Genomic DNA, 20,536 nt, shown 5'->3' with positions numbered 1-20,536 from the left:
TATTGAATATGATTATAGTTGGAATTAGCATTATATGATATGATTCAAATGAAATGTAGATGACTAATGATTGTGGGGCTCAGAGGGGGGGAGCGGGTCAAGTGGGAGCTGAACTTTTGGAAACACTTGGACAAAGCTGCTTGTTTTTCTGAAGGAGTCACATATAAGTAAGAGGTGAAAAAAAGGGCGTGTTCAGATAGAGAGAGAGAGAGATAGAAAAATGTCGAATAGCGAAGAGGAGCAGCAACAGCAGCAGCAATTGGTGCGGGAGAAGGAAGAGAAGGCTTCTGTGGAAGAATTGCTGCCATTGGAGAGCAGTCCGTACGTGAAATACAAAGACTTGGAGGAGTACAAAAGAAAAGGGTATGGGGCGGAGGGGCATCTTGAGCCCAAGCCCAACCAGGGCGGCGGTACTGACGCACCCACCTTGTCCGGCAGCGGCTTCCCGGAGGTGAAGCCCGCCACCATTGACTTCGTCACCAACCATGGCCTTCTCTCCTGATCGCCTCAGCCATGCCACCCATTTTCACTTTTTTTTTTTTTTTTTTTTTTTTTTTTTTTTTTTTTTTTNTTTTTTTTTTTTTTTTTTTTTTTTTTTTTTTTTTTTTTTTTTTTTTTTTTTTTTTTTTATCTCATTCTTCTTCTTCTTCTTCGTATCTCAACAACATGGCTGCAGCAAAAGGCAAGCTTGTTCTTGTAGGATACCAATTGTATCATATATTATATTCAAAATATCGGGTTTCTCCTCATCCTTGTTGCCATGAGCTTGAAAGTTTATGAAAAAGGGAGGGTAGGGTCTCGTAATTAGGGTCCTAGAACAGGTAAGGTGTGACATTATGAATGAATTTAGTAAATAAAAAATATTTCAAAAAGTAACATTTTAACAATTAAATATAATAAAAAGAATCGAAAAAAAACCATGGCAGCAAAATGGGCCGGCCTGGGTGACTGCTACTTAAGGCCCATAAACTACAAGGAATCTTAGAATGCGGGCCGTGGTTAAGGCTCGAATTTGTGTGAATGGGCCTGACCGGTATACAAGAGTGCGATACTGTGGGCTGGCGGCGTATATAGTGTAATGCACCAACTCCCAACTGGATACATACTTCAATTATTGGAAGATTCCTTTCGGTGAAATCTGCAGAAAAATGGCGCTGATGAGAGGAGAGCCGCTGGTGAGGAAACTCGCTCTGTTCGCCAAGTACGCTGTTCTGCCGGCAGCCATGGCCGCTGCTCTCGTTTACTCTCCTCCCGATTACGTTTATTACAAGAATGACGATAAGTCATCCAAATAGGACACTTTCCCCCACCTGTTCGGTTCGTCTCGATCTGTCATCCCTTAGGGTCAGCGCTTTTCAATTTTCATCCTTATTCTGAGTTTTTTTATAAGATATTGATAGATGATTTTACCTGAATGCTGCATATTATATGTCAACGAACGTGTTCCCTTCTATTTGAATAAATGTTTGGTGTGGTTGCAATCAGCAATTGATGTTTCGTGTATCTGATAACATTGTTACGAAATTGATAATGATCATAATTGATGGATTGTACTTGTTTTCGTGATTTCCGTAGCTAAGAAACGTGTGCTTATACTTCCCTCGTCGTGGTGATTGAGGTATACAAAACGTATTTGAACTTGTCTCTACATTTTTTGCCCTTCTCTGCGTAACTTCTAATCGAATCTTTTCTTGATAACTCTGTTTTGACTTTGCGAGAAATTAGACCGAATAAACTAGGTTTAGAATGGATGAAAGTAGGCCTTATTAGATCCAACTTTGCAGACTTTTTGTTTTTCTAGGATCATCATCTAGATGACCAGCCATTTAATGGGCATATTAGTAGTTGATCTCCCTAGCTTCATCATTGATTATGCCTCTATTGCTTGAACGTGAGGTTGCTTATTCTCGATGGTAAACCCCTGGACACACTGCGCACATGTTAAAGAAAATTTCCTAAACACCAGCCATCCATTGTTGAGGATTGTTGAGAGTGAATCCCACCTTGGCTAATTTAGGGAATGATCATGGCTTTATATGCAAGGAATACTATCTCCATTGGTATTAGGCCTTTTGGGAAGCCCAAAGCAAAGCCACGAGAGCTTATGCTCAAAGTGGACAATATCATACCATTGTGGAGGGTTGTGATTCCTAACATCCATGCCCATGGACTTTGAAATTTACAATCTTTGCTACATCATAATTTCTTGATACCTCGACGCATGGGTTTCAGACTATGGCTTTATTTTGCAGAAAAAATGTTTGGAATCGCGTTAGAATGCTATATGAGTATTATGAGCTCTGGTGTTGATTTTCTGTTCTCTTGTTATGCAGGACCGTCTGATCATGTAGGCTTGCATTTGCAGAGTTGTATTCCTCTTATGTTGATAATGGTGTGTACTGGACTTATTATCATCATCTCTCAATAACTCGTAGTTTGTTTTACTTTTGTGGCTTCATCTTCGGAGAAAAAAAAATAATAATTTGTTTCCTTGAAGAATATTCAAAATGGGAAGTATAAATTTCCTGTTCTTATCTTTCTTTTCGTTCCCTTAATAAATTTTGAAGAAAGTTTCTGGGATAACATGGCCGTGAAAGTGGAGACTGAAGCATGAGATGGAAGTGGGAACTATATGAGATACATGCCTGTAAATGTTATGTGCTCGTATGAAAATTTTACAGTTATAAAATGGTGGCTATGAAGAAATCCCACTATCAGAACAACTCATTTTCATTCACACAGTCCATATAGTACCAACCCTTTGGTCCTGTCCACTGCTGAATTGAAACAAAATTTCCAGATTTACGTGACTGGGAGTGTTGAAAATGATGGAGGATAGAGGTGTTAATGTCTGGTTGTGATGAATTTGGGGCCTCACCTCACCCTGGGTTTTGCAATATGAGATTATGTTGAAATTATATTCCCTAGAAATCTTTTGAACTGTGATGAATTTTTTGAACAAAAGCAGGCTAAAAGTTGTTCAAAAAACGTCTAAGCATCTGAAGGCCAAGATTCTCCATGGGCATGGACGACGTTGATGTTGTAGGGATGTAACATTGTGTGTTGAACACAAACAATTATAACAGTCTTAAACTGAAAGCCAAGCTTAGAGCTGCCTTCACAAAAATGAGTATTAATACTTTTGTACTTCTCCCTCTATCTATTATACTTGCATTTGGGTAACAAATTAAATACATGGAATCCAAAACCAAAAGCTGCACGCCACTCGTTTACATCAAACGAAACTCATCTCTAATGGATCGGTGTACTACTTCGAATGGAGTTGGCGGTTGAACGTGACGACATGTCCTCGTGTTCACCAACAGACAGACGGGAGGAAGCAGAAGCAGTATTATTGTGGAGAAACAACCTTATAAACCAAACTCCAGCGTACTCATCTTCCTTCTCGTTCTCTTCCAACGACCTTCCGGTGGTCTCTCTGGTGAACAAATACGTCACCGCCACTCCCACCAGACTCGCCCCACCAAGTATTATCAGCGACGCCTGCATCCCAATTCCATTATCCGACCGGTCGTGCGAAGCCCAAAGGAACCCCACGGCCCCGATGATGGCCCCGATTTTGCCAGCCGCGCCGGAGATTCCATGGCAGGTGGATCTGAACCTGGCGGGAAAGAGCTCGGCAGGGAGAATGAAAGTGGTGGTGTTGGGGCCGAAGTTTGAGAAGAAGAATGTGAGGCAGTAGATTACCATGAAGCCAAATTTGTGATCGGAGTCCCAGTATCTGTTGTAGGGAATGGCGATGGCGAAATAGCCAATGCCCATGAAGAGAAAGCCCATGATTTGGATTTTGACTCGGCCGAGTCGGTCGATGAAATAGACGGAGACCCAGTAGCCAGGAATGGTGGAACAGACGGCCACGATGGCTTGGAGTTTGGCTTCGTTGAAGGCGTCTTGGTAGACGTTGCGGGTGAGTTTTGGGGGAAGGAATTGGGTGTAGATTCTGGATTGGAAGAGGTTGCTGCTGTAGAACACAACGTCGACGAGGAACCAAGCGGCGGCGCAGGAGAGAAGGTCGCGGCCGTGGCGACGGAGAAATTCGTTGGAAAAGAAGGGGAAATTTGGAGTGGGAGGGGAAACAGGGCTGTCCTCGGTGATATCAGCCAACGACACATCCAACACCTTCTCCATGTCCTTCGCCGCTTGTGCCACATTCCGCTCAACCAGAGCTGTGTATCTGTCATCCAATCAAATTTGGGCATTTGAAGATGGAATTTCTTTGAAAATCAGCCATTTTTATTTCTTAGAAGCTCAATTCTTGTTCTAAAATTCCATTGCTCCAATAATAAAATAATAAGAAATTAAATTGAAATTTTTTAATTTGTGGAAAAGGATTTTTAAAATACTAAATTATGATGATTGATTATTGATTATTGCATCAAGAAACACCTACTCTTGAGAATTATTTTTAAGACCAAGAAAGTCAACCGCTCAATTTGGTTGCTCCGATAATTTCCACACAAACTTCAGAAAAGGAGGAAAACAAAAAGGAATTGACCTGGCGGTTTCCGGCATCATCATTCGCCAGTAATAAGTCATCGCCGCCGGAAGAGCGCCGAGCAGGAGAATCAACCTCCAAGCAATATCCGCCCCCATGGGGGTATGATTACTGGGTGGGTAATTGGAGGCCCGATCGAATATGGAGCACACGATCATGGTCACCGTGGAGCTGGCCAAGATCCCGAATCCCTGCATCGAGAACACCGCCGCTATGAACGCCCCACGTGTCTTCTTGTTGGCGAACTCCGACATTATGGTCGCCGACAATGGGTAATCTCCCCCAATTCCCAGTCCCAGAAGGAACCTGAAGAACCCTAGGCTGACAAGGACGCAGCTCCTTGTGGTGCAGATTGAGAACCCACATCCGATGGAACTCAGCACCATCAGCGCCAATGCGAGTCCGTACACGCGCCGTCGTCCCACTCGATCTCCGAGTATGCCGAACACCACTTGACCCGTGGCGGTGCCGAGAAGGGCGACGGCCAGCATAGCGGATTTGACGGCGGCGGGAATCTCGTAGTGTTTGTCCTGGTAGTACACACGTCCGACGAGGGTCATAACGGGAGTGATGCTGAAGAGATCGTAGGCGTCGGTGAAGAGGCCCATCCCGGCGATGACGATGGCCTTGAAATGGTACAATTGGGTTTTGGCAGTGTCGAGAGCGGAGAGCACTTTGAGGCCCATGGTTAGGATTGAGATTTCAATGGCGGAAATCAAAGAGGATGAGATGAAGAGGAAGGTTGTGTTTGATTTGATTTGATGGGAGCGTGGACTATTGAGGAAGACGAAGCTTTGAAGGGTTTCCAGATACCTTGAATATGCGAATCGGGGAGCATTTCTTCCCTGCCTTGATCCCTCAGACTGTTGGGTATAATAATAAATTAAATTATTTAGTTTAATTTGACTTTTTCAAACTAGCATTTCATATCCATCTTCTTCCATTTACAAACTGTTAATATATGTTTTTATGTTTTGAAAGAAATGGATAAAGGGATTGGAAATAACGAAGATTCCAGTGTCTGAAAATTCGTGAAGACTAAGGTTCTCCTCTGCTCCGAATCTGTGTCGGACATTTCTTTCTAGATAAGCCAAAGAAAAGGATGCGGCATCGACGAGGCAGAGACTAAAAATACCAAACTTGCGAACAGGGGGACTCCGTCTCCTTTTTTTTTTATAAAGGTAAAGATGGGGTTTTTGATCCGAATGGATGGCTAGGATGTGACCAAATGCTCTTTTCAGCATAGCTTTGATTTGAGAACGGAACAGGACAGAACAGGGGATCCTTGAATCTTCTCGTAATTTGGTTCTCTGTCTGTCGGTTTCTTTGGGAAAAAGCAAAGATTGGAGTTGGCCCCATTTTGTTCTGCTGAAGCCTGAGTGTACTATATATATATATATATATATATATATACTCTTCTGCCCTCCCCCCCGCTTCTCCTCCGCACTTCAGCTCTTGAACCCACCATTTGTTTGCTCTGTTTCCTCGAGGCATCCACTTCCATGGAGGTAACCATTTAATCCATGTAGATTAGTGTTATATATTATTATTATTATGTGAGGAGAGTTAATAATGTGTTTGGGCGGTGTACCAGACAGTGGAGTTGAAAGTGGAGATGGTCGGAATCCACGAGAAGAGGCTGAGAAAGAGCCTGTCGAAGTTGAAAGGTAAAGGGAAAAGGGAGAGGAGGAGGAAGAGGAATTGAAGGACTGTGAATGTTAATAATGTGAATGTTAATGATGAGCAGGGGTGGAGAAGGTGGAGGTGGACGCAGGCAGGCAGAAGGTGGCGGTGAGGAGCTACATTCACCGGAACAAGATACTGAAAGCGATTAGGAGAGGTGGTCTGAAAGCCGACTTCTGGTCCCCCCAAAACGAGCTCCTTAGTGCCTATGGAGCCTTCAGATTCTGCCCCTACACATCCTTCTTCTTCTAGACCTTTACCTTTTTTTCCTTTTGCTTTTATGTTTTGCCTCTCTTTCTATTTCATTTTTTGGTTGTAGGAGCATCACACCAAACACACTTGTATTTATCTTTTCTTTAATATGATTACGTTTATTCTTACTTCTATATCAACCTTCCCCACTCCAATTTTTCTAAGCTTCTGTAAGGTCCTTGGTTAGTCATTTCTGCTAGTCTCTTTCATCATCATGGCTCTAAGTTCTCAAGGCGCTACCCCAATACTACACTCATAAGTTTTATGCATTCTAAAATTCAACTAAATCTCAAAGGTACTACTCTGGACTTCTGCCACTCGTGGTAGGTTTACACAAAAGAAACAAACTGACAACTTACAAGAACTCCCCACTAAGTACTATCAACAATAAAATAACTCGGTTATATAGTTATCTAAATCCCTCACAATCGAGTACCGTTCTCGTGTAATCGCTAACTCATATGTATGAACAAAAATCAAGAGTCTAAAGATCGGTCAACTTCAAGGTACAACTGTGTACTCCTGCTATTCACGATAGGTTCGCTATAAGAATGCTAACTAGTAAATTTCCTAAGTAACCCCATAGATTACTATAAACAGTAAATTATGTCGGTTCCATAGTCATCCAGATCTCTGACTATCAAGTCCACTAAACATGTATAATAGCATTCAACATGTGTCATCTCAAGTCATTTCATACTCAAACTTTTGAGAATAAGTTTCCTATAACATGTTTATATACTCTAAATTTAGATCAAATCATAGCTCGACAGTTCATTTCTTGATAAACATGCATTATTTCATTTAATGTGCTCTTATATACATCAAATCAACTCATTTCATGCTTCTTACATCATATTTTCATGAACATAACAAAATTCAAGGTTCCGAGGTGGCACTTACTTAAGAAGCGTGATGCTTTTTTTGTTCGAGTTTGGGTCTTAAGAAATTTCAAAATTTGCGAAACTCCTCCCATACGCCCTACATTGAAAAGAAAAAAAAAAGTCAATTAACCATGTAAAATTTTGCCCCCTAATCGATTTAGTTGAGTTGAATCCAGTTATATGAACAAATCTACAAATATCATAAATAAATAAATAAATAAATAATCATTACTTAAAATGAAAATTTTTAAAGTCCAAAAATTGTATGGATACTTTCAGAAACTTAATTTTTAACGCCAAACCAGTTTTGAGTTAAAACGAAATAGGCTGGATCTTAAATTCTCTGGAAGACTTGGTTTTCTCTGAGATTTTGTCAAAGTCGCTGATACTGTCTGTAATTACTCCAAATTTCGATCTCACGAGATGCATTTGAGCGCCAATGAAGGCATTGAAGCCAACACCTTCGTTGTTACCGGCGCATTGGGCTTCGTCGGCTCCGCCCTCTGCTTAGAGCTTGTCCGTAGAGGTGCTCTCCAGGTCCGAGCCTTTGACCTCCGACCAGCTTCTCCTTGGTCCGACGACCTCAAGATTCACGGAGTCAAAATCATCCAAGGTTCATTCCTTTCTGCAATTAGGTCCCCCTCTTTTACTGTTTGTTTTGCGATTAGCCTTGGAGGCGCGACTATAATCTTTCATCTGTACGCATGCACTTCGATCATCCTGGCGCTACTTGTCTCTATTGAAATCTTTTTATGGCTTTCATTCCTTTCCCCTAGAACGGTCTTGTCGGAATTTTCGATGATTTGCATATTCAGTAATGCGTATCTGCTGCAATCTCTCTAGTAGTAATTAAAAGTAAACTTGAGTACAACACACTAGGCTTCTCTCGATGTTAACTCTTGCAGTCATGTAGGGGATGTTACCTGTAAAAAGGATGTGGAAAGAGCTGTTCGTGGTGCTGATTGTGTATTCCACCTGGCGGCATATGGATTGTCGGGGAAAGAAATGCTTCAAGTTGGTCGCATCGATGAGGTTAATATTAATGGAACATGCCATGTCTTGGATGCTTGCCTGGAGTACGGCGTTAGGCGGCTCGTTTATATGAGCACGTATAATGTAGTGTTTGGAGGTCAAGAGATTGTTAATGGCAATGAGGGATTACCTTATTTCCCAATTGATGATCATGTTGATGCATATGCTCGAAGTAAATCCATTGCAGAACAGTTAGTTTTGAAGACCAACGGACGCCCCTTAAAGTAAGTCAATTTTCTAGGATATATATGGATATATAGCTATCTTCGTAACTTCCATGGTATTGGGATTGCTCTTGGTGCAGTCGTTAGGATATCTTCTGATGTGACTGAGGATTTGCGAAAGGAAAAATGAAAATTTGATTAAATAAAACTTATAGCATCCATCCAAGTTGTCATTGCATTTTTACAATGCCCATGCCATTATTTTCTTGCTCGTGCTTTTCATTTGTAGGAACAGGAATGGCAAATGTCTTTACACCTGTGCTATACGTTCTTGTGCTATCTACGGACCAGGGGAAGAGAGGCATTTTCCTAGGTTGGTCTCCTTGGCAAAGTTAGGCTTGCTACACTTTAGGGTTGGGAAGCCAAGTGCTAAAACTGACTGGATCTATGTGGATAATCTCGTGCTGGCTTTGATATTGGCATGCGTGGGGCTTTTGGACGACATTCCCCTTAAAGGAGGAGCCCCAGTAGCTGCTGGCCAGCCATATTATGTATCAGATGGTAGCTCTGCACCCTTCCTTACTTTTCACAGCCCTCCCCTCCATCCTATGTAGTTTGCTTCAATATGGTGCTGTTTTGTTTCCATCACTAGACAATCTCTCTATTTGCATCAGGTTGTCCAGTTAATTCTTACGAATTTATGAAGCCTCTGCTCAATAGCTTAGGTTATGACTTGCCAAATTCTTACCTGCCTGTTCCTAAAGCTCTTCTCTTGGGGAAATTTTTTGCTGTATTGTACACAATATTATATCCATGGCTCGATAGATGGTGGCTTCCACATCCCCTGATGCTTCCTCCTGAGATTTACAAGGTTATTACTATTATTTTTGTTTACTGTTGCACCTGCAAATGCAAATGGTCTTGCTGAATGTTTTGACATCTAATTGCAACCAAATTTTGCGGAACAATTACACGGTCAAATCGTTCTTTCCTTCACCATCTCTATAATGCTCCTTAATAATGTGGAGAATGCTTCCATGCTGAATTCCTAATGAACTCCTCTGAATCCTAATTAGTTTGCATATATCGTGCAGGTTGGCGTGAGTAATTATTTCTCGTATCTTAAAGCCAGGGAGGAGCTGGGGTATGTACCAATGGTGACACCAAAGGAGGGCATGGCTGCGACCATCTCATATTGGCAGGAGAGAAAAAGGAAGAGTCTCGATGGGCCAACAATATATGCGTGGCTGTTCTGTGTTGTCGGAATGAGCATCATGTTTTGTGCTGCTTTCCTTCCAGACGTAGGACCTGTTCCATTTTTCAAAGGCATCAGCCTTTTCTTCTTTAGGTCAATTCAAGTGGTGAGAATGGTGTTTCTTATAGCCTTTCTACTGCATGTTGGTGAGGGTACTTATGCATGGTTCTTAGCCAGAAAGGTGGATCCTGCTAACTCAAGGGGATGGTTTTGGCAGACTTTTGCTTTAGGCTTCTTCTCCTTGCGCTTATTGTTGAAAAGAGCAAGGAGTTAAAGGGGCAGTCCCTATGTGTTGTTAGCAAACGAGAGATAGCTGAAGAAGAAAAGTCCTGTTTGTAATAATACTCTCTCTTTGAGACTATTTAGCATCAAAGTAGTAGCGCAATAATTGAAATGAACACATCATTTGATTTGTAATGCCATCACTATCAAAACAAAACACAACTATTGCGCGTCTGTTCTTTCCAAGCCAACTCAAACTGGAACTAGAGTAACATTAGACAACAGAACACCAGATTCCATGTTAGCCCCCGCCATGTTAACAAATCAAGTGAGTTAACGAAGCAACCTCGAGTTTCACATCCAAGATACGGTGTTATTATTGCAGGCTCCAGCACTGTGATTAAATGGACTCCCAGGCCCTCCCGAGGATTCACTGAGAGTACCCAGTGATGGCGGGCTGCTGCTAGTTCCCGTCATTCCAGCACGGATGGGAGCAAGTTTATGGGGTGCAGTAAAAGGCGGCTGTTCTATTTGGTCTGCTTGCCTCAACTCCTTGTGCCCCCCATCAGTGATGAAGCTCCCCATGACTACCTGGTAATCCGATAGTAACAATGAAAAGCATTCTAATAACACCATACATAGGGCTATAAAAGATGTATATGAACGCTCTCATGGGGAAAGTTAATGTACCTGAACAGGAGTTGCAGCCGTTAGAAGACCAGCCACCCCACCACCTAATACTCTACCGTCTGGTCCAGATAATGAAACACTCAGACCTCCAGTTCGACTCCGCTGACCGTCATTCTCGGAGAAGAGATATGACCCAGATAGAGACAAAATCTCAAATCGCCCCTGTACAACACATAAATTCCATCTGGTTTAAGAAAAGGAAAGAAGAAGGTCTATTTACAGGCATGAAGATGGGGACACTATTGGATATTGGAGTCACATTGGATATTGCACCATTTGCTGTAAGGATACAAACAGCTCAAGGCCCATTCTGGGAAAATGACATTATTTTCGAACAGACATCCTGGAAAACATTTACGTCTTCTTATTCTCACTCAACTATTCAATTTCAGCAAAGTAAAACACACAAAAATATGAACCTCTCCAGCTTCCACGGTGATGACATGTGGGGTAAATCCAACTCCTGATGACTCTACAATTACAACTGTACAATATTTCAAGCTGTAATCACAATATTAGAGTCCAAATCGAGCCCCCAAGAATAAGAACTCTGCATTAAAAGGGAAGACACCCAATTTTAACTACATTTGCAGCAGAGGCTAAAGATTTTGAAAGTTCTGTACATGCAAATCAATGATGAAAGTGATATGGATGACCAAAGTGATAGAGAAAGCAATGTGGACGAACACAATGCAACTATCTTAGATATCAAGAACCAGAATCAGTTAAGTACCAACACTAGACGCCAATTAATTACGAAGGGATGCGGAATAAGTAAGTTACCCAGAGTATCACCCTGCTTCTTGTTGGTAGAGCCAGGGGTCTCCCTCTGGCTTTCTTCAAACAATTTGGCACGGAGGTGGGAGGAGGAGAAAAACCTCCACTGGACTGAGTTGCGACGGCAGAGGGAACTGCAGGAGGCAGCGCCATACTGCCATCTGGGTCATATGGTCATACTTCCTAGGCCTCCCTCTCTTCCTCTTTACAGGCTCGCCTTGCGCATTCATGTCAACGAAACCTTCACGGGCAGATTCACCGGCACCAGCATTACCAGTAACTCCGACGATGGAGGGCTGGTAGGTGGGAGAGGCGGCGGCAGCGGGGTTGTACAGGCCGTCGGTGCCAAAGGGCGAATGCATGCCCGGCAAAACCGGCTGTTGCGATTGTACTGAACTCATCTGGAGACCCATGTTGAAGGGTTTGCGGCTGATCATTACTCCGGTATCCGACATTGTTCTCCTTCGCCGGAACTAAAGTTGGATACAAAGAAGACCCAATACCTTGTTGAACACTGTCATAAGCCCTATTCTCTAGGACCAAGACCTATTCTCAAGGTCTTTTTTTGGCTTGTTAGTTTATCTTTAGGTTTAGCAGAAGGCTATATAATGCCATTCTTTCTGCTGTTGAAATCATCAAGTTTTGAGTGTCATATTGTATGTCTTGAGTAACTTTGGTGTTGTGAGTACATTTGTTCCGCTTTCGGCGCACAACAAGTGGTATCAGAGCCTTATTGTGGTATTTGGGGGTATTGTGAAAGTTTGGGCCTCATCGACCATTAGACGTGCTCACAATCGTGTTTATTCTCTTGAAAATCAGTTTTCAAGAATTGTGTTTTTGAGTTACATCCAGATTAATTATTGCAAATGGCCGAACCATCACGACGTGGATCGAGAGTGTGGAGTTCCAATCTCGAAGTAGAAAAATTTGATGGAACCAATAATTTTGGTGTTTGGCGAGGCGAAGTTAGCGATTTGCTGGTCATGCAAGACCTCGATGTTTCTCTCCAAGAGGAGATGCCTGAAGACATGACAGAAGCAGAATGGACAAAATTAAATCGGCAAGCCTGTGGAATTATTCGATCCTGTCTTGGCAAGGATCAGAAATATCCATTTATGAAGGTTACCATGGCGAAAGAATTATGGGACAAGCTTGAAGCGAAATATATGAAGAAGAGTGTGGAAAATAAACTCTATTTGAAGAAGAAACTCTTCCGTTTTGACTACAAGGAAGGTATCTCAATGGCTGAGCATTTGGATGATTTTAACAAAATCATCACTGATTTGCTCAATCTTGATGTTAAGATTGATGACGAGGACAAGGCGTTGTTGTTATTAAACTCTTTGCCGGAATCCTACGAGTTTTTAGTAACAACCCTACTACATGGAATCACTAATATTGATTTTGAAGATGTTTCAAATGCCTTAATAAACAATGAGATGCGAAAGAAGGAAAAGGAGACGTATCAAAGCTCTAGCTCAAATGTTCTCACTGCTCATGGAAGAACTTCTACCTGGAAAAGGAACGAATGTGGAGAGTCTCGATTAAAGTCGAGAGGTAGATCTGATAATTGGAGAAAACTTGATAAAAATGAGTGTGCATATTGTCGACAGAAAGGCCATTGGAAAAAAGATTGTTCGATCTTAAAAGAGAAGGGGTCGAAGTCCAATGTGGTTAAAGATGACGACACTGATACAGATGATGCCTTGACAATCTCCCTATCAGCCAGCCAAACCATTGAATGGATTCTTGATTCTGGGTGCTCCTATCATATGTGTCCCAACAAAGAGATGTTTTTGGACTTCAAAAAGTTCAATGGTGGAGTTGTCTATATGGGCAATGATAGTACTTGCAAGATAATGGGAATCGGCTCAGTACAAATCAAGATGTTTGATGGGGTTATACGAAAACTCAAAGATGTGAGGTATGTTCCTGACTTGAAGAAAAACTTGATTTCACTTGGCGTTTTGGATGCGAGTGGTTATCGCATCATTTTGGAAGGAGGGAATTTGAAAGTAGCTCGTGGAGCTTTGGTGGCAATTACAGGAACTAGAAGAGGTAGCATATACTACCTCAACGGAACCACAATAATTGGGCATGCTGCTATGGCAAGTTCGAAAGAACAAGACATATCGAAATTATGGCACATGCGACTCGGGCATGCTGGTGAGAAGGCGCTTCAGACATTGGTGAACCAAGGAGTCCTTAAGGGTGCCACAACTGGAAAAATTGATTTCTGTGAACATTGTATATTTGGTAAACAAAAAAATGTGAAGTTTGGTACAGCTATACACCAAACAAAGGGTATTTTGGATTATGTTCACACCGATGTATGGGGTCCCACAAAGAATGTCTCATTGGGAGGAAAGAGGTGGTTTGTCACCTTTATTGATGACTACTCGAAGAGAGTTTGGATGTATCCCATGAGGCACAAAAACGAGGTTCTCCAAATCTTCCTAGAGTGGAAGAAAATGGTAGAGAATCAGACGGATAGGAAAATCAAAAAGCTGAGATCAGACAACGGGGGAGAATATACTTATGATCCATTCCTTAAAGTATGCCGAGATGAAGGGATCGTTCGACACTTCACTGTTCCTGGTAAGCCACAACAAAATGGAGTTGCTGAGAGAATGAACCAGACATTAATAGAGAAGGTTCGATGCATATTGTCTCAAGCAGGATTGAGTAAGGCATTTTGGGCTGAGGCTCTCAGTTATGCAGTTCACTTGGTGAATCGTTTACCTGTTTCTGGAAACGGTGGGAGAACTCCGCTTGAGGTATGGTCAGGTAGTCCTGTTAGTGATTATGATAAATTGCATGTGTTTGGGTGTCCTGCTTATTATCATGTGACAAACTCAAAACTGGATCCTAGAGCAAAAAAAGCCAAGTTTATGGGCTTTAGCAAAGGTGTGAAGGGCTATAGGTTATGGTGTCCAGAAACAAGTAAAATTGTTAATAGTCGAGATGTGACATTCGATGAGTCTGGAATGTTTTTGCAGAAAATTGAAAATAATGACGAGGCATTGAAGCAGGTGGAGAAGGTGGTGTTCTCTCCTGATGTGGTTGCTCCTACCGAAGAACCTATTGATCAGGTAAATAATAACTTTGATGTCTTAGAACAAAAAGAGCAAAGTCTTGAGGAGCAAAGCCTTGTGAATGAAAGAGTGGAGGAACCTGAGTCAATCGCCAAGAATAGACCACGAAGAGTAATTCGAAAACCTGCAAGGTTTGATGATACGATAGCATATGCTTTCTCTTTGATTGATGGAGTTCCTAACAGCTACAAAGATGCTATTCAGAGCCCGGATAGCTTACACTGGCAAGAGGCTGTGAATCAGGAGATAGCATCATTGGAGATAAATCAAACTTGGGATTTGGTACCACTTCCAAAAGGTAAGAAGGAAATTGGTTGTAAATGGGTTTTTGCAAAAAAGGAAGACTCTTCTGGTATACGTTATAAGGCTCGACTTGTGGCTAAAGGTTACGCACAAAAGGAAGGTATTGATTACAATGAAATTTTCTCACCTGTGGTAAAACATTCTTCCATTCGAATTTTGTTGGCTTTGGTTGCTCAATTTAATCTTGAGCTTGCACAACTTGATGTAAAAACTGCTTTTTTGCATGGAGATTTGGAAGAAGAAATATATATGGCGCAACCAGTTGGTTTCCAAGTAGTTGGACAGCAACATTTAGTATGCAGATTGAAGAAATCTTTGTATGGGCTGAAGCAATCCCCTCGCCAATGGTATAAAAGGTTTGATCATTTCATGGTAGAGCATATGTATACTCATAGTCAATTTGACCATTGTGTGTATTATCGGTGTCTCGATGATGGATCGTTTATCTATTTGCTCTTATATGTTGATGATATGTTAATTGCTTCAAAGAGACAGATGGAGATTGATAAGCTCAAAGATGAGCTTTCTAAAACATTTGAAATGAAAGACTTAGGCAATGCAAAGAAAATACTTGGAATGGAGATAGAGCGAGATCGGAAAAAAGGTACAGTCTGGTTGACTCAGTCTCAATATCTACGCAAGGTATTGTCAAGATTTAGTTTGAATAATTCAACCAAACCCGTTAGTACTCCACTTGCTCCTCATTTCAAGCTTAGTGCTTCCATGTGTCCAAGTTCTGATGATGACAAAAGGTATATGGAGAACATTCCTTATACAAATGCTGTTGGTGCGTTGATGTATGCTATGGTGTGTACTCGACCTGATCTTTCACACGCAGTAAGCATGGTGAGTCGTTATATGCATAATCCTGGTAAAGAGCATTGGCAGGCTGTAAAATGGATTCTTAGGTACATTCTTGGCACTATTGATGTTGGTATTAAGTTTCAAAAACAAGAAATGTTTAATCTTGACAATCGTGTAGCTGGTTATGTGGATTCTGATTATGCTGGTGATTTGGATAAGCGACGATCTACTACGGGTTATTTATTTACTATGGCTGGTGGACCTGTTTGTTGGCGTTCAACATTGCAGTCTACTGTTGCATTGTCTACCACTGAAGCAGAGTATATGGCAGTAACAGAAGCTTTTAAAGAAGCTATTTGGATGCATGGTTTGATCAATGACTTGGGTATTTTGCAGGAACATATAGATGTATTTTGTGATAGCCAGAGCGCTATTTGCTTGTCAAAAAATCAAGTCCATCATGCTCGTACAAAACACATTGATGTCCGTTTTCACTTTATTCGAGAAATTATTAGCAAAGGGGATATTCGGTTATTAAAAATTGGAACAGCTGATAACCCTGCTGATATGTTGACAAAGGTTATCACTCGTGAAAAGTTCTGGCATTGTTTAGATTTCATCAACGTCGGAAGGGAGTAGTGTGTTGACATGGTAGCAACCAAATTAGCTATCAACTTGGAGATCTTATGACAAGGTGGAGATTGTTGAACGCCCTATTCTCTAGGACCAAGACCTATTCTCAAGGTCTTTTTTTGGCTTGTTAGTTTATCTTTAGGTTTAACAGAAGGCTATATAATGTCATTCTTTCTGCTGTTGAAATCATAAGTTTTGAGTGTCATATTGTATGTCTTGAATAACTTTGGTGTTGAGAGTACATTTGTTCCGCTTTCGGCGCACAACATACCTCACCAAACAAAAAATGAACATAAATCCATATTGAACCGGCCGTCTTCAAAAGAAACGCAAATGGTAAGCACGAAAACTTGGAGAACTTGGGAAGGAACCACCGTTAACAAGATTTTAAAGCTTCTACAGATTCCTTTTTCGTTTCAGTCATGGATGCGTTCAAGAAGCTTGAGAAGGAACTAAGTTTACCGGGCAAGGGAGAAGGCGACCGGCAAGATTGTAGCACTTAAGAGTAGACTATAGGCACAAAACTGAAGCTCACACCCACCAATCAAATTCAATTTTATAAATTACAAATATTCTTATTTTTTAAAAATGAATATATATTATAAGAGTAAGTCTATTCCCTTTCAAAAGAAAATTAGAGACTTTTATTTTTTTTTATAAACTCCTATAAATATAAATATGTAATTTGATAAAAAAAAATTATAAAGATTCAAAATTCAAATCTCACCGACCTAATAAATTAGTTTTATCCAACTCCGATAAGTTGAGAAAGACAAACTTGCTATGACAATTGAATTGGTATGAAATGAAAAATGTTTAGACGAGATTGAATCCAACTCCGATAAGATCTGATGCAACTTTTAATTTCTTAGATTTGCTTGCACAAAAGAACACATTGAGATCCTAACCGTTTTCCGTGGCTGGGATTGTGAATTGGTCAAAAATTAAAGACCTAGAAGGGGAGGTACTGGGATTGCAAAACTTGAACCGCTCAAAACACGGGGGATATGCTGATGTTGAACAAGACATATCTACAATTGTCCCACAATCCACTAATGTGCCCATTAACAAATGTTTATTTTGTAGATAGAATCAACACCCACAGACTTTTTAACGACATTACCCATGAAAGAATCAACAACCACTGCCACTAAAAACTTATTAAATTCATTAAACAAAATAGCTGAGATGCTGATGATGAGTGGTGTGGGGCATTGCTCTCTTTTGTTTGTGTGTGATGTCCTCGAGAGTTTTATATTTTAGGCCCTATAAATACTAAAAGCTTTGTAATGTAAAGTAACTTTTATTACTTATAAATGAATGAATGAATAAATGTAACCACAAAAAGGTTTGTTGTAAAGAGCCTACTTACTATACCCGCATGCTGCCTATCTCTAAGTAGCTCTTACATTTCTGGTGGACATGGCGTAAGATGCTGAGGACAAAAGTTTGATGAAGTTTTGTTGCCGTTGTTGATGGAGAATCGATCAACCCACGAGCCACATGAAGAAGGTGGACCAAAGTGTGAGTGAAACTGAAGCTAAGGCGTATGTCCATAGCATAATAACGGAGCATTCTGCCTCTCCTGCTCCGAACAATTGAGTGATTGTTCCTGAATGCAAAATACCATTGGTTTTCAATAAGAACATACACAATTCACAGCCAACAGGCAGAGTCTTATGTTTTTTTTACCAATGTTCATTGCAGGGGGGACTGCAAATTGAAGCAGAAGAACAAACAGATACAAGGGATCGGTTCCCACCCAACCAAAGTTTGCAGCTCCTCTCACAATCAAAATTCCGGTCAGAGGCAGTGCAACATAACGAACGAAAACAATACCGACGACGATGGATTTCTTCAACTCCGAATCCGATCCTCGCAAACCTGGACATTCACCAAAACAATGCATAATATTCCCTCTTCCAGTTTTGAGACTATAGCTGGTTTATATTCATATACTTCAGTTGTTGTACCTCTTAGAAGGTTCCCTCCTACGATTAGTGTCACAGTTGGAATGGCTCCATCTCTGCAGTCACAAGGAGCATTTAAAATCCTCAAACTAAAAGATGAATATTGGGTGTTCTGCTTACAATGCTACTAGAGAGCATAACATTGCTTCAAGAAAATTTGATACCCCAACAAGGCAGCCGAGTCATCGATCACACGCAGAGGCGCATCCGCACCGATCAACAAGTTTCGAAGTTGAGGGATGAGGCCAATCACAAAGCCAGCAATCTGTATAGAGACAAGAGCATGATGAGTATGTTGGAATGTTTATATCAGATATGAATACTCAGTTCATGTCACCACATACCGCTCCAGTTGTTGAAGGGGCAAACAATGCTTTCAAATTAAGCGATTCAATGAATGTCCTTATTCTGACTGCAGCAGAAACCTGCCATTGCATTTGTATAACGTGTTATATTACTTGACTCCAAAATGTTAAAATGAGAACGAAAGCAATGATGGGCAAGAAGAAACATTCCAAAGAACACCTCATGTTTCGCTTCCGAAGAGAAGATGACTTCATCGTCCTCCAAAACTAATAATTTCTGAGAAGAATCATCATCATCATCAAGTGATTGATTGTGAATCAATGGCTCCTCTATCAACGAGGCTTCGGAGCATCTAGCACTGATGGGCAAGTCATTAAACCTGGGATCAGCGGCGGGCCTCCTTGAAGACACTCGAACAATATTGTATACAAATGACCATAAAAAAATGGCTCCTATCTGAAATGCATCACCAAAGGAGCTTAGAGTTAAGTTAATAAACAAGCAATTACGCAAAGCCTCACAACATATGAAAATATGAAAATAGAACGATTTGAAGGGAACACACCGCCATTGAAAGTGAAGCATAAGCCAATCCATAAGTGGTGCAGACGTCGGAGGCCCCAAACGGGCTTCCCTTTTCTTTACAAACCGCGGGTAATATAATCAGAAAAATGTTGCCCAAGTTTCCTGTTCAATCATGAAGAAAAGCAAAACCCCGTGGGTTTACGGGTTTAGGTTGAAACAGAGAATATGATGCGAAACAAGGGAAGTGGGGGAGGGGAGTTGTACCAGCGGAGCAGCACCCGAGGATGAGACCCCGGAGATGAGGAGGTGGGTTGGTCAATTGGATCACAATCCAACCAAATAGAGATCCCACTACGAAAGTTATGAGGATGTTAAAAGGCATGAACCACCTGTGCAAACACAACAGAGCATTCAATTTTGAGGAGCCACAGATGTGTGAAATTCAAATCTGAAATCATTTCCAGGAACACAAACATCTTGACCATGCTGTGATATGTAATAGTTTCGGCAAGGTTGGAGGAGACGAGCGCGGGATTGAAGACATAAAAAGTGACCTGTGGAAAAGAAAGCATGAATCGAGGAANCCCCGGAGATGAGGAGGTGGGTTGGTCAATTGGATCACAATCCAACCAAATAGAGATCCCACTACGAAAGTTATGAGGATGTTAAAAGGCATGAACCACCTGTGCAAACACAACAGAGCATTCAATTTTGAGGAGCCACAGATGTGTGAAATTCAAATCTGAAATCATTTCCAGGAACACAAACATCTTGACCATGCTGTGATATGTAATAGTTTCGGCAAGGTTGGAGGAGACGAGCGCGGGATTGAAGACATAAAAAGTGACCTGTGGAAAAGAAAGCATGAATCGAGGAAGAGGAAAGATAAGAGGGAGGAAAGGGAAAGGAAAAGGGAATAGAAGTGCTAACTTCATTCAAATACTTTCTGGCGTCGGGGCCCAAGATGTTGATGTGTGGGAGAGCCAGGTAAGAGCCAAGCGCTGTAATGAGAAGCACTTTGAGAACGGGAATGGAAGCGGCAATGAAGAGGCTGAGGAAGTTCATGGCTGGGGTTGCAGGGTTGGTGTGGGGGTGAAAGATTGAACGCAACAAGATTGAGGAGAAGGAAGAAGGGAATGGTGGAGGGATTTGTCGAAAAAAGTATGGTGGTATTGGTTTAAGAAGCAGATCGGAAGCTGGTGTCGTCCACTACAAGGATCAAACCTTCACGCTGAAAAAGCGTGGACAAGTTTCTCGCTCCTTAAAAAAGAAAAGACACCTTAACTGTGTCAAATCTCCACGTTTCTTCTGCCACGTTTCGAAAGTTTCCGTAGATTCCTTTTCCATTTTCTTTTTCTTTTTCTTTTTCCTCTTCTTTATTATTACTATTTTTATAATTATTTTTATTTATTTATTTCTTTATTT

At 41.3% G+C, this 20,536-nt stretch overlaps 5 protein-coding genes, 1 long non-coding RNA gene and 1 pseudogene across 8 annotated transcripts; 4 read left to right on the top strand and 3 right to left on the bottom strand.

Annotated features, from left to right (window-relative positions):
* The first annotated feature begins 146 nt into the window (after window positions 1-146).
* On the top strand, window positions 147-549 carry LOC111796868. Its single transcript, XM_023679656.1, has one exon. The coding sequence runs from the start codon at window positions 221-223 to the stop codon at window positions 500-502; it is 282 nt and encodes a 93-aa protein (XP_023535424.1). The 5' UTR covers window positions 147-220; the 3' UTR covers window positions 503-549.
* A 538-nt stretch (window positions 550-1,087) lies between these two features.
* On the top strand, window positions 1,088-2,536 carry LOC111797240. Its single transcript, XR_002815502.1, has 2 exons — window positions 1,088-1,344; window positions 2,334-2,536. It is a non-coding gene; the product is annotated as an uncharacterized LOC111797240 (long non-coding RNA).
* A 529-nt stretch (window positions 2,537-3,065) lies between these two features.
* LOC111797238 (probable inorganic phosphate transporter 1-9) lies at window positions 3,066-5,415 on the bottom strand. The gene is made up of 2 exons (XM_023680192.1): window positions 4,517-5,415; window positions 3,066-4,195 (listed from the first exon to the last, which is right to left on the bottom strand). Exons 1-2 carry the CDS (start codon window positions 5,200-5,202, stop codon window positions 3,253-3,255), a joined length of 1,629 nt encoding a protein of 542 aa, XP_023535960.1. The 5' UTR covers window positions 5,203-5,415; the 3' UTR covers window positions 3,066-3,252.
* LOC111797239 (heavy metal-associated isoprenylated plant protein 44-like) lies at window positions 5,298-6,579 on the top strand. Its single transcript, XM_023680193.1, has 4 exons — window positions 5,298-5,386; window positions 5,498-6,024; window positions 6,111-6,183; window positions 6,264-6,579. Exons 2-4 carry the CDS (start codon window positions 6,019-6,021, stop codon window positions 6,449-6,451), a joined length of 267 nt encoding a protein of 88 aa, XP_023535961.1. The 5' UTR covers window positions 5,298-5,386; window positions 5,498-6,018; the 3' UTR covers window positions 6,452-6,579.
* Window positions 6,580-7,583: 1,004 nt separating this feature from the next.
* LOC111797352 (short-chain dehydrogenase/reductase family 42E member 1-like) lies at window positions 7,584-10,254 on the top strand. The gene is made up of 5 exons (XM_023680340.1): window positions 7,584-7,948; window positions 8,249-8,591; window positions 8,821-9,092; window positions 9,206-9,402; window positions 9,626-10,254. The coding sequence occupies exons 1-5, from the start codon at window positions 7,759-7,761 to the stop codon at window positions 10,058-10,060; spliced, it is 1,437 nt and encodes a 478-aa protein (XP_023536108.1). The 5' UTR covers window positions 7,584-7,758; the 3' UTR covers window positions 10,061-10,254.
* Window positions 10,255-10,321: 67 nt separating this feature from the next.
* Window positions 10,322-16,722, bottom strand: LOC111797353 (annotated as a pseudogene).
* Window positions 16,723-17,532: 810 nt separating this feature from the next.
* On the bottom strand, window positions 17,533-20,364 carry LOC111796578 (protein PIN-LIKES 3-like). Of its 3 annotated transcripts, none has more exons than XM_023679265.1 (10): window positions 20,042-20,364; window positions 19,880-19,959; window positions 19,376-19,500; window positions 19,152-19,273; window positions 18,806-19,042; window positions 18,625-18,705; window positions 18,445-18,545; window positions 18,284-18,336; window positions 18,003-18,194; window positions 17,533-17,922 (listed from the first exon to the last, which is right to left on the bottom strand). In XM_023679265.1, the coding sequence occupies exons 1-10, from the start codon at window positions 20,174-20,176 to the stop codon at window positions 17,798-17,800; spliced, it is 1,251 nt and encodes a 416-aa protein (XP_023535033.1). In that variant the 5' UTR covers window positions 20,177-20,364; the 3' UTR covers window positions 17,533-17,797. The 3 variants fall into 3 exon arrangements, with proteins under 3 accessions (XP_023535033.1, XP_023535032.1, XP_023535031.1); XM_023679264.1 differs by lacking the exon at window positions 20,042-20,364 and adding an exon at window positions 19,586-19,653 and having other exon boundaries at window positions 19,948-20,009; XM_023679263.1 differs by lacking the exons at window positions 19,880-19,959; window positions 20,042-20,364 and adding an exon at window positions 19,586-19,685.
* Window positions 20,365-20,536: the final 172 nt, after the last annotated feature.

The sequence above is a fragment of the Cucurbita pepo genome, chromosome LG06, assembly GCF_002806865.2.
Source record: "Cucurbita pepo subsp. pepo cultivar mu-cu-16 chromosome LG06, ASM280686v2, whole genome shotgun sequence".
Taxonomy (NCBI): Eukaryota; Viridiplantae; Streptophyta; class Magnoliopsida; order Cucurbitales; family Cucurbitaceae; genus Cucurbita; species Cucurbita pepo.
The sequence above is the reverse complement of the archived record's forward strand: the minus strand, read 5'-3'. Positions and strand labels throughout refer to the sequence as shown.

Coding starts and splice junctions, on each gene's coding strand:
- LOC111797352 (XM_023680340.1), top strand. CDS start 7,759: ATGCATTTGAGCGCCAATGAAGGCATTGAAGCCAACACCTTCGTTGTT. Junction 7,949..8,248: donor CGGAGTCAAAATCATCCAAG/GTTCATTCCTTT, acceptor GCAGTCATGTAG/GGGATGTTACCTGTAAAAAG. Junction 9,403..9,625: donor TTCCTCCTGAGATTTACAAG/GTTATTACTATT, acceptor TATATCGTGCAG/GTTGGCGTGAGTAATTATTT.
- LOC111797239 (XM_023680193.1), top strand. Junction 6,184..6,263: donor GAGCCTGTCGAAGTTGAAAG/GTAAAGGGAAAA, acceptor AATGATGAGCAG/GGGTGGAGAAGGTGGAGGTG.
- LOC111796578 (XM_023679265.1), bottom strand. CDS start 20,176: ATGAACTTCCTCAGCCTCTTCATTGCCGCTTCCATTCCCGTTCTCAAA. Junction 19,274..19,375: donor CCTCGGGTGCTGCTCCGCTG/GTACAACTCCCC, acceptor ATGATTGAACAG/GAAACTTGGGCAACATTTTT. Junction 18,706..18,805: donor CTTCGGAAGCGAAACATGAG/GTGTTCTTTGGA, acceptor ATGCAATGGCAG/GTTTCTGCTGCAGTCAGAAT.
- LOC111796868 (XM_023679656.1), top strand. CDS start 221: ATGTCGAATAGCGAAGAGGAGCAGCAACAGCAGCAGCAATTGGTGCGG.
- LOC111797238 (XM_023680192.1), bottom strand. CDS start 5,202: ATGGGCCTCAAAGTGCTCTCCGCTCTCGACACTGCCAAAACCCAATTG. Junction 4,196..4,516: donor ATGATGCCGGAAACCGCCAG/GTCAATTCCTTT, acceptor ATTGGATGACAG/ATACACAGCTCTGGTTGAGC.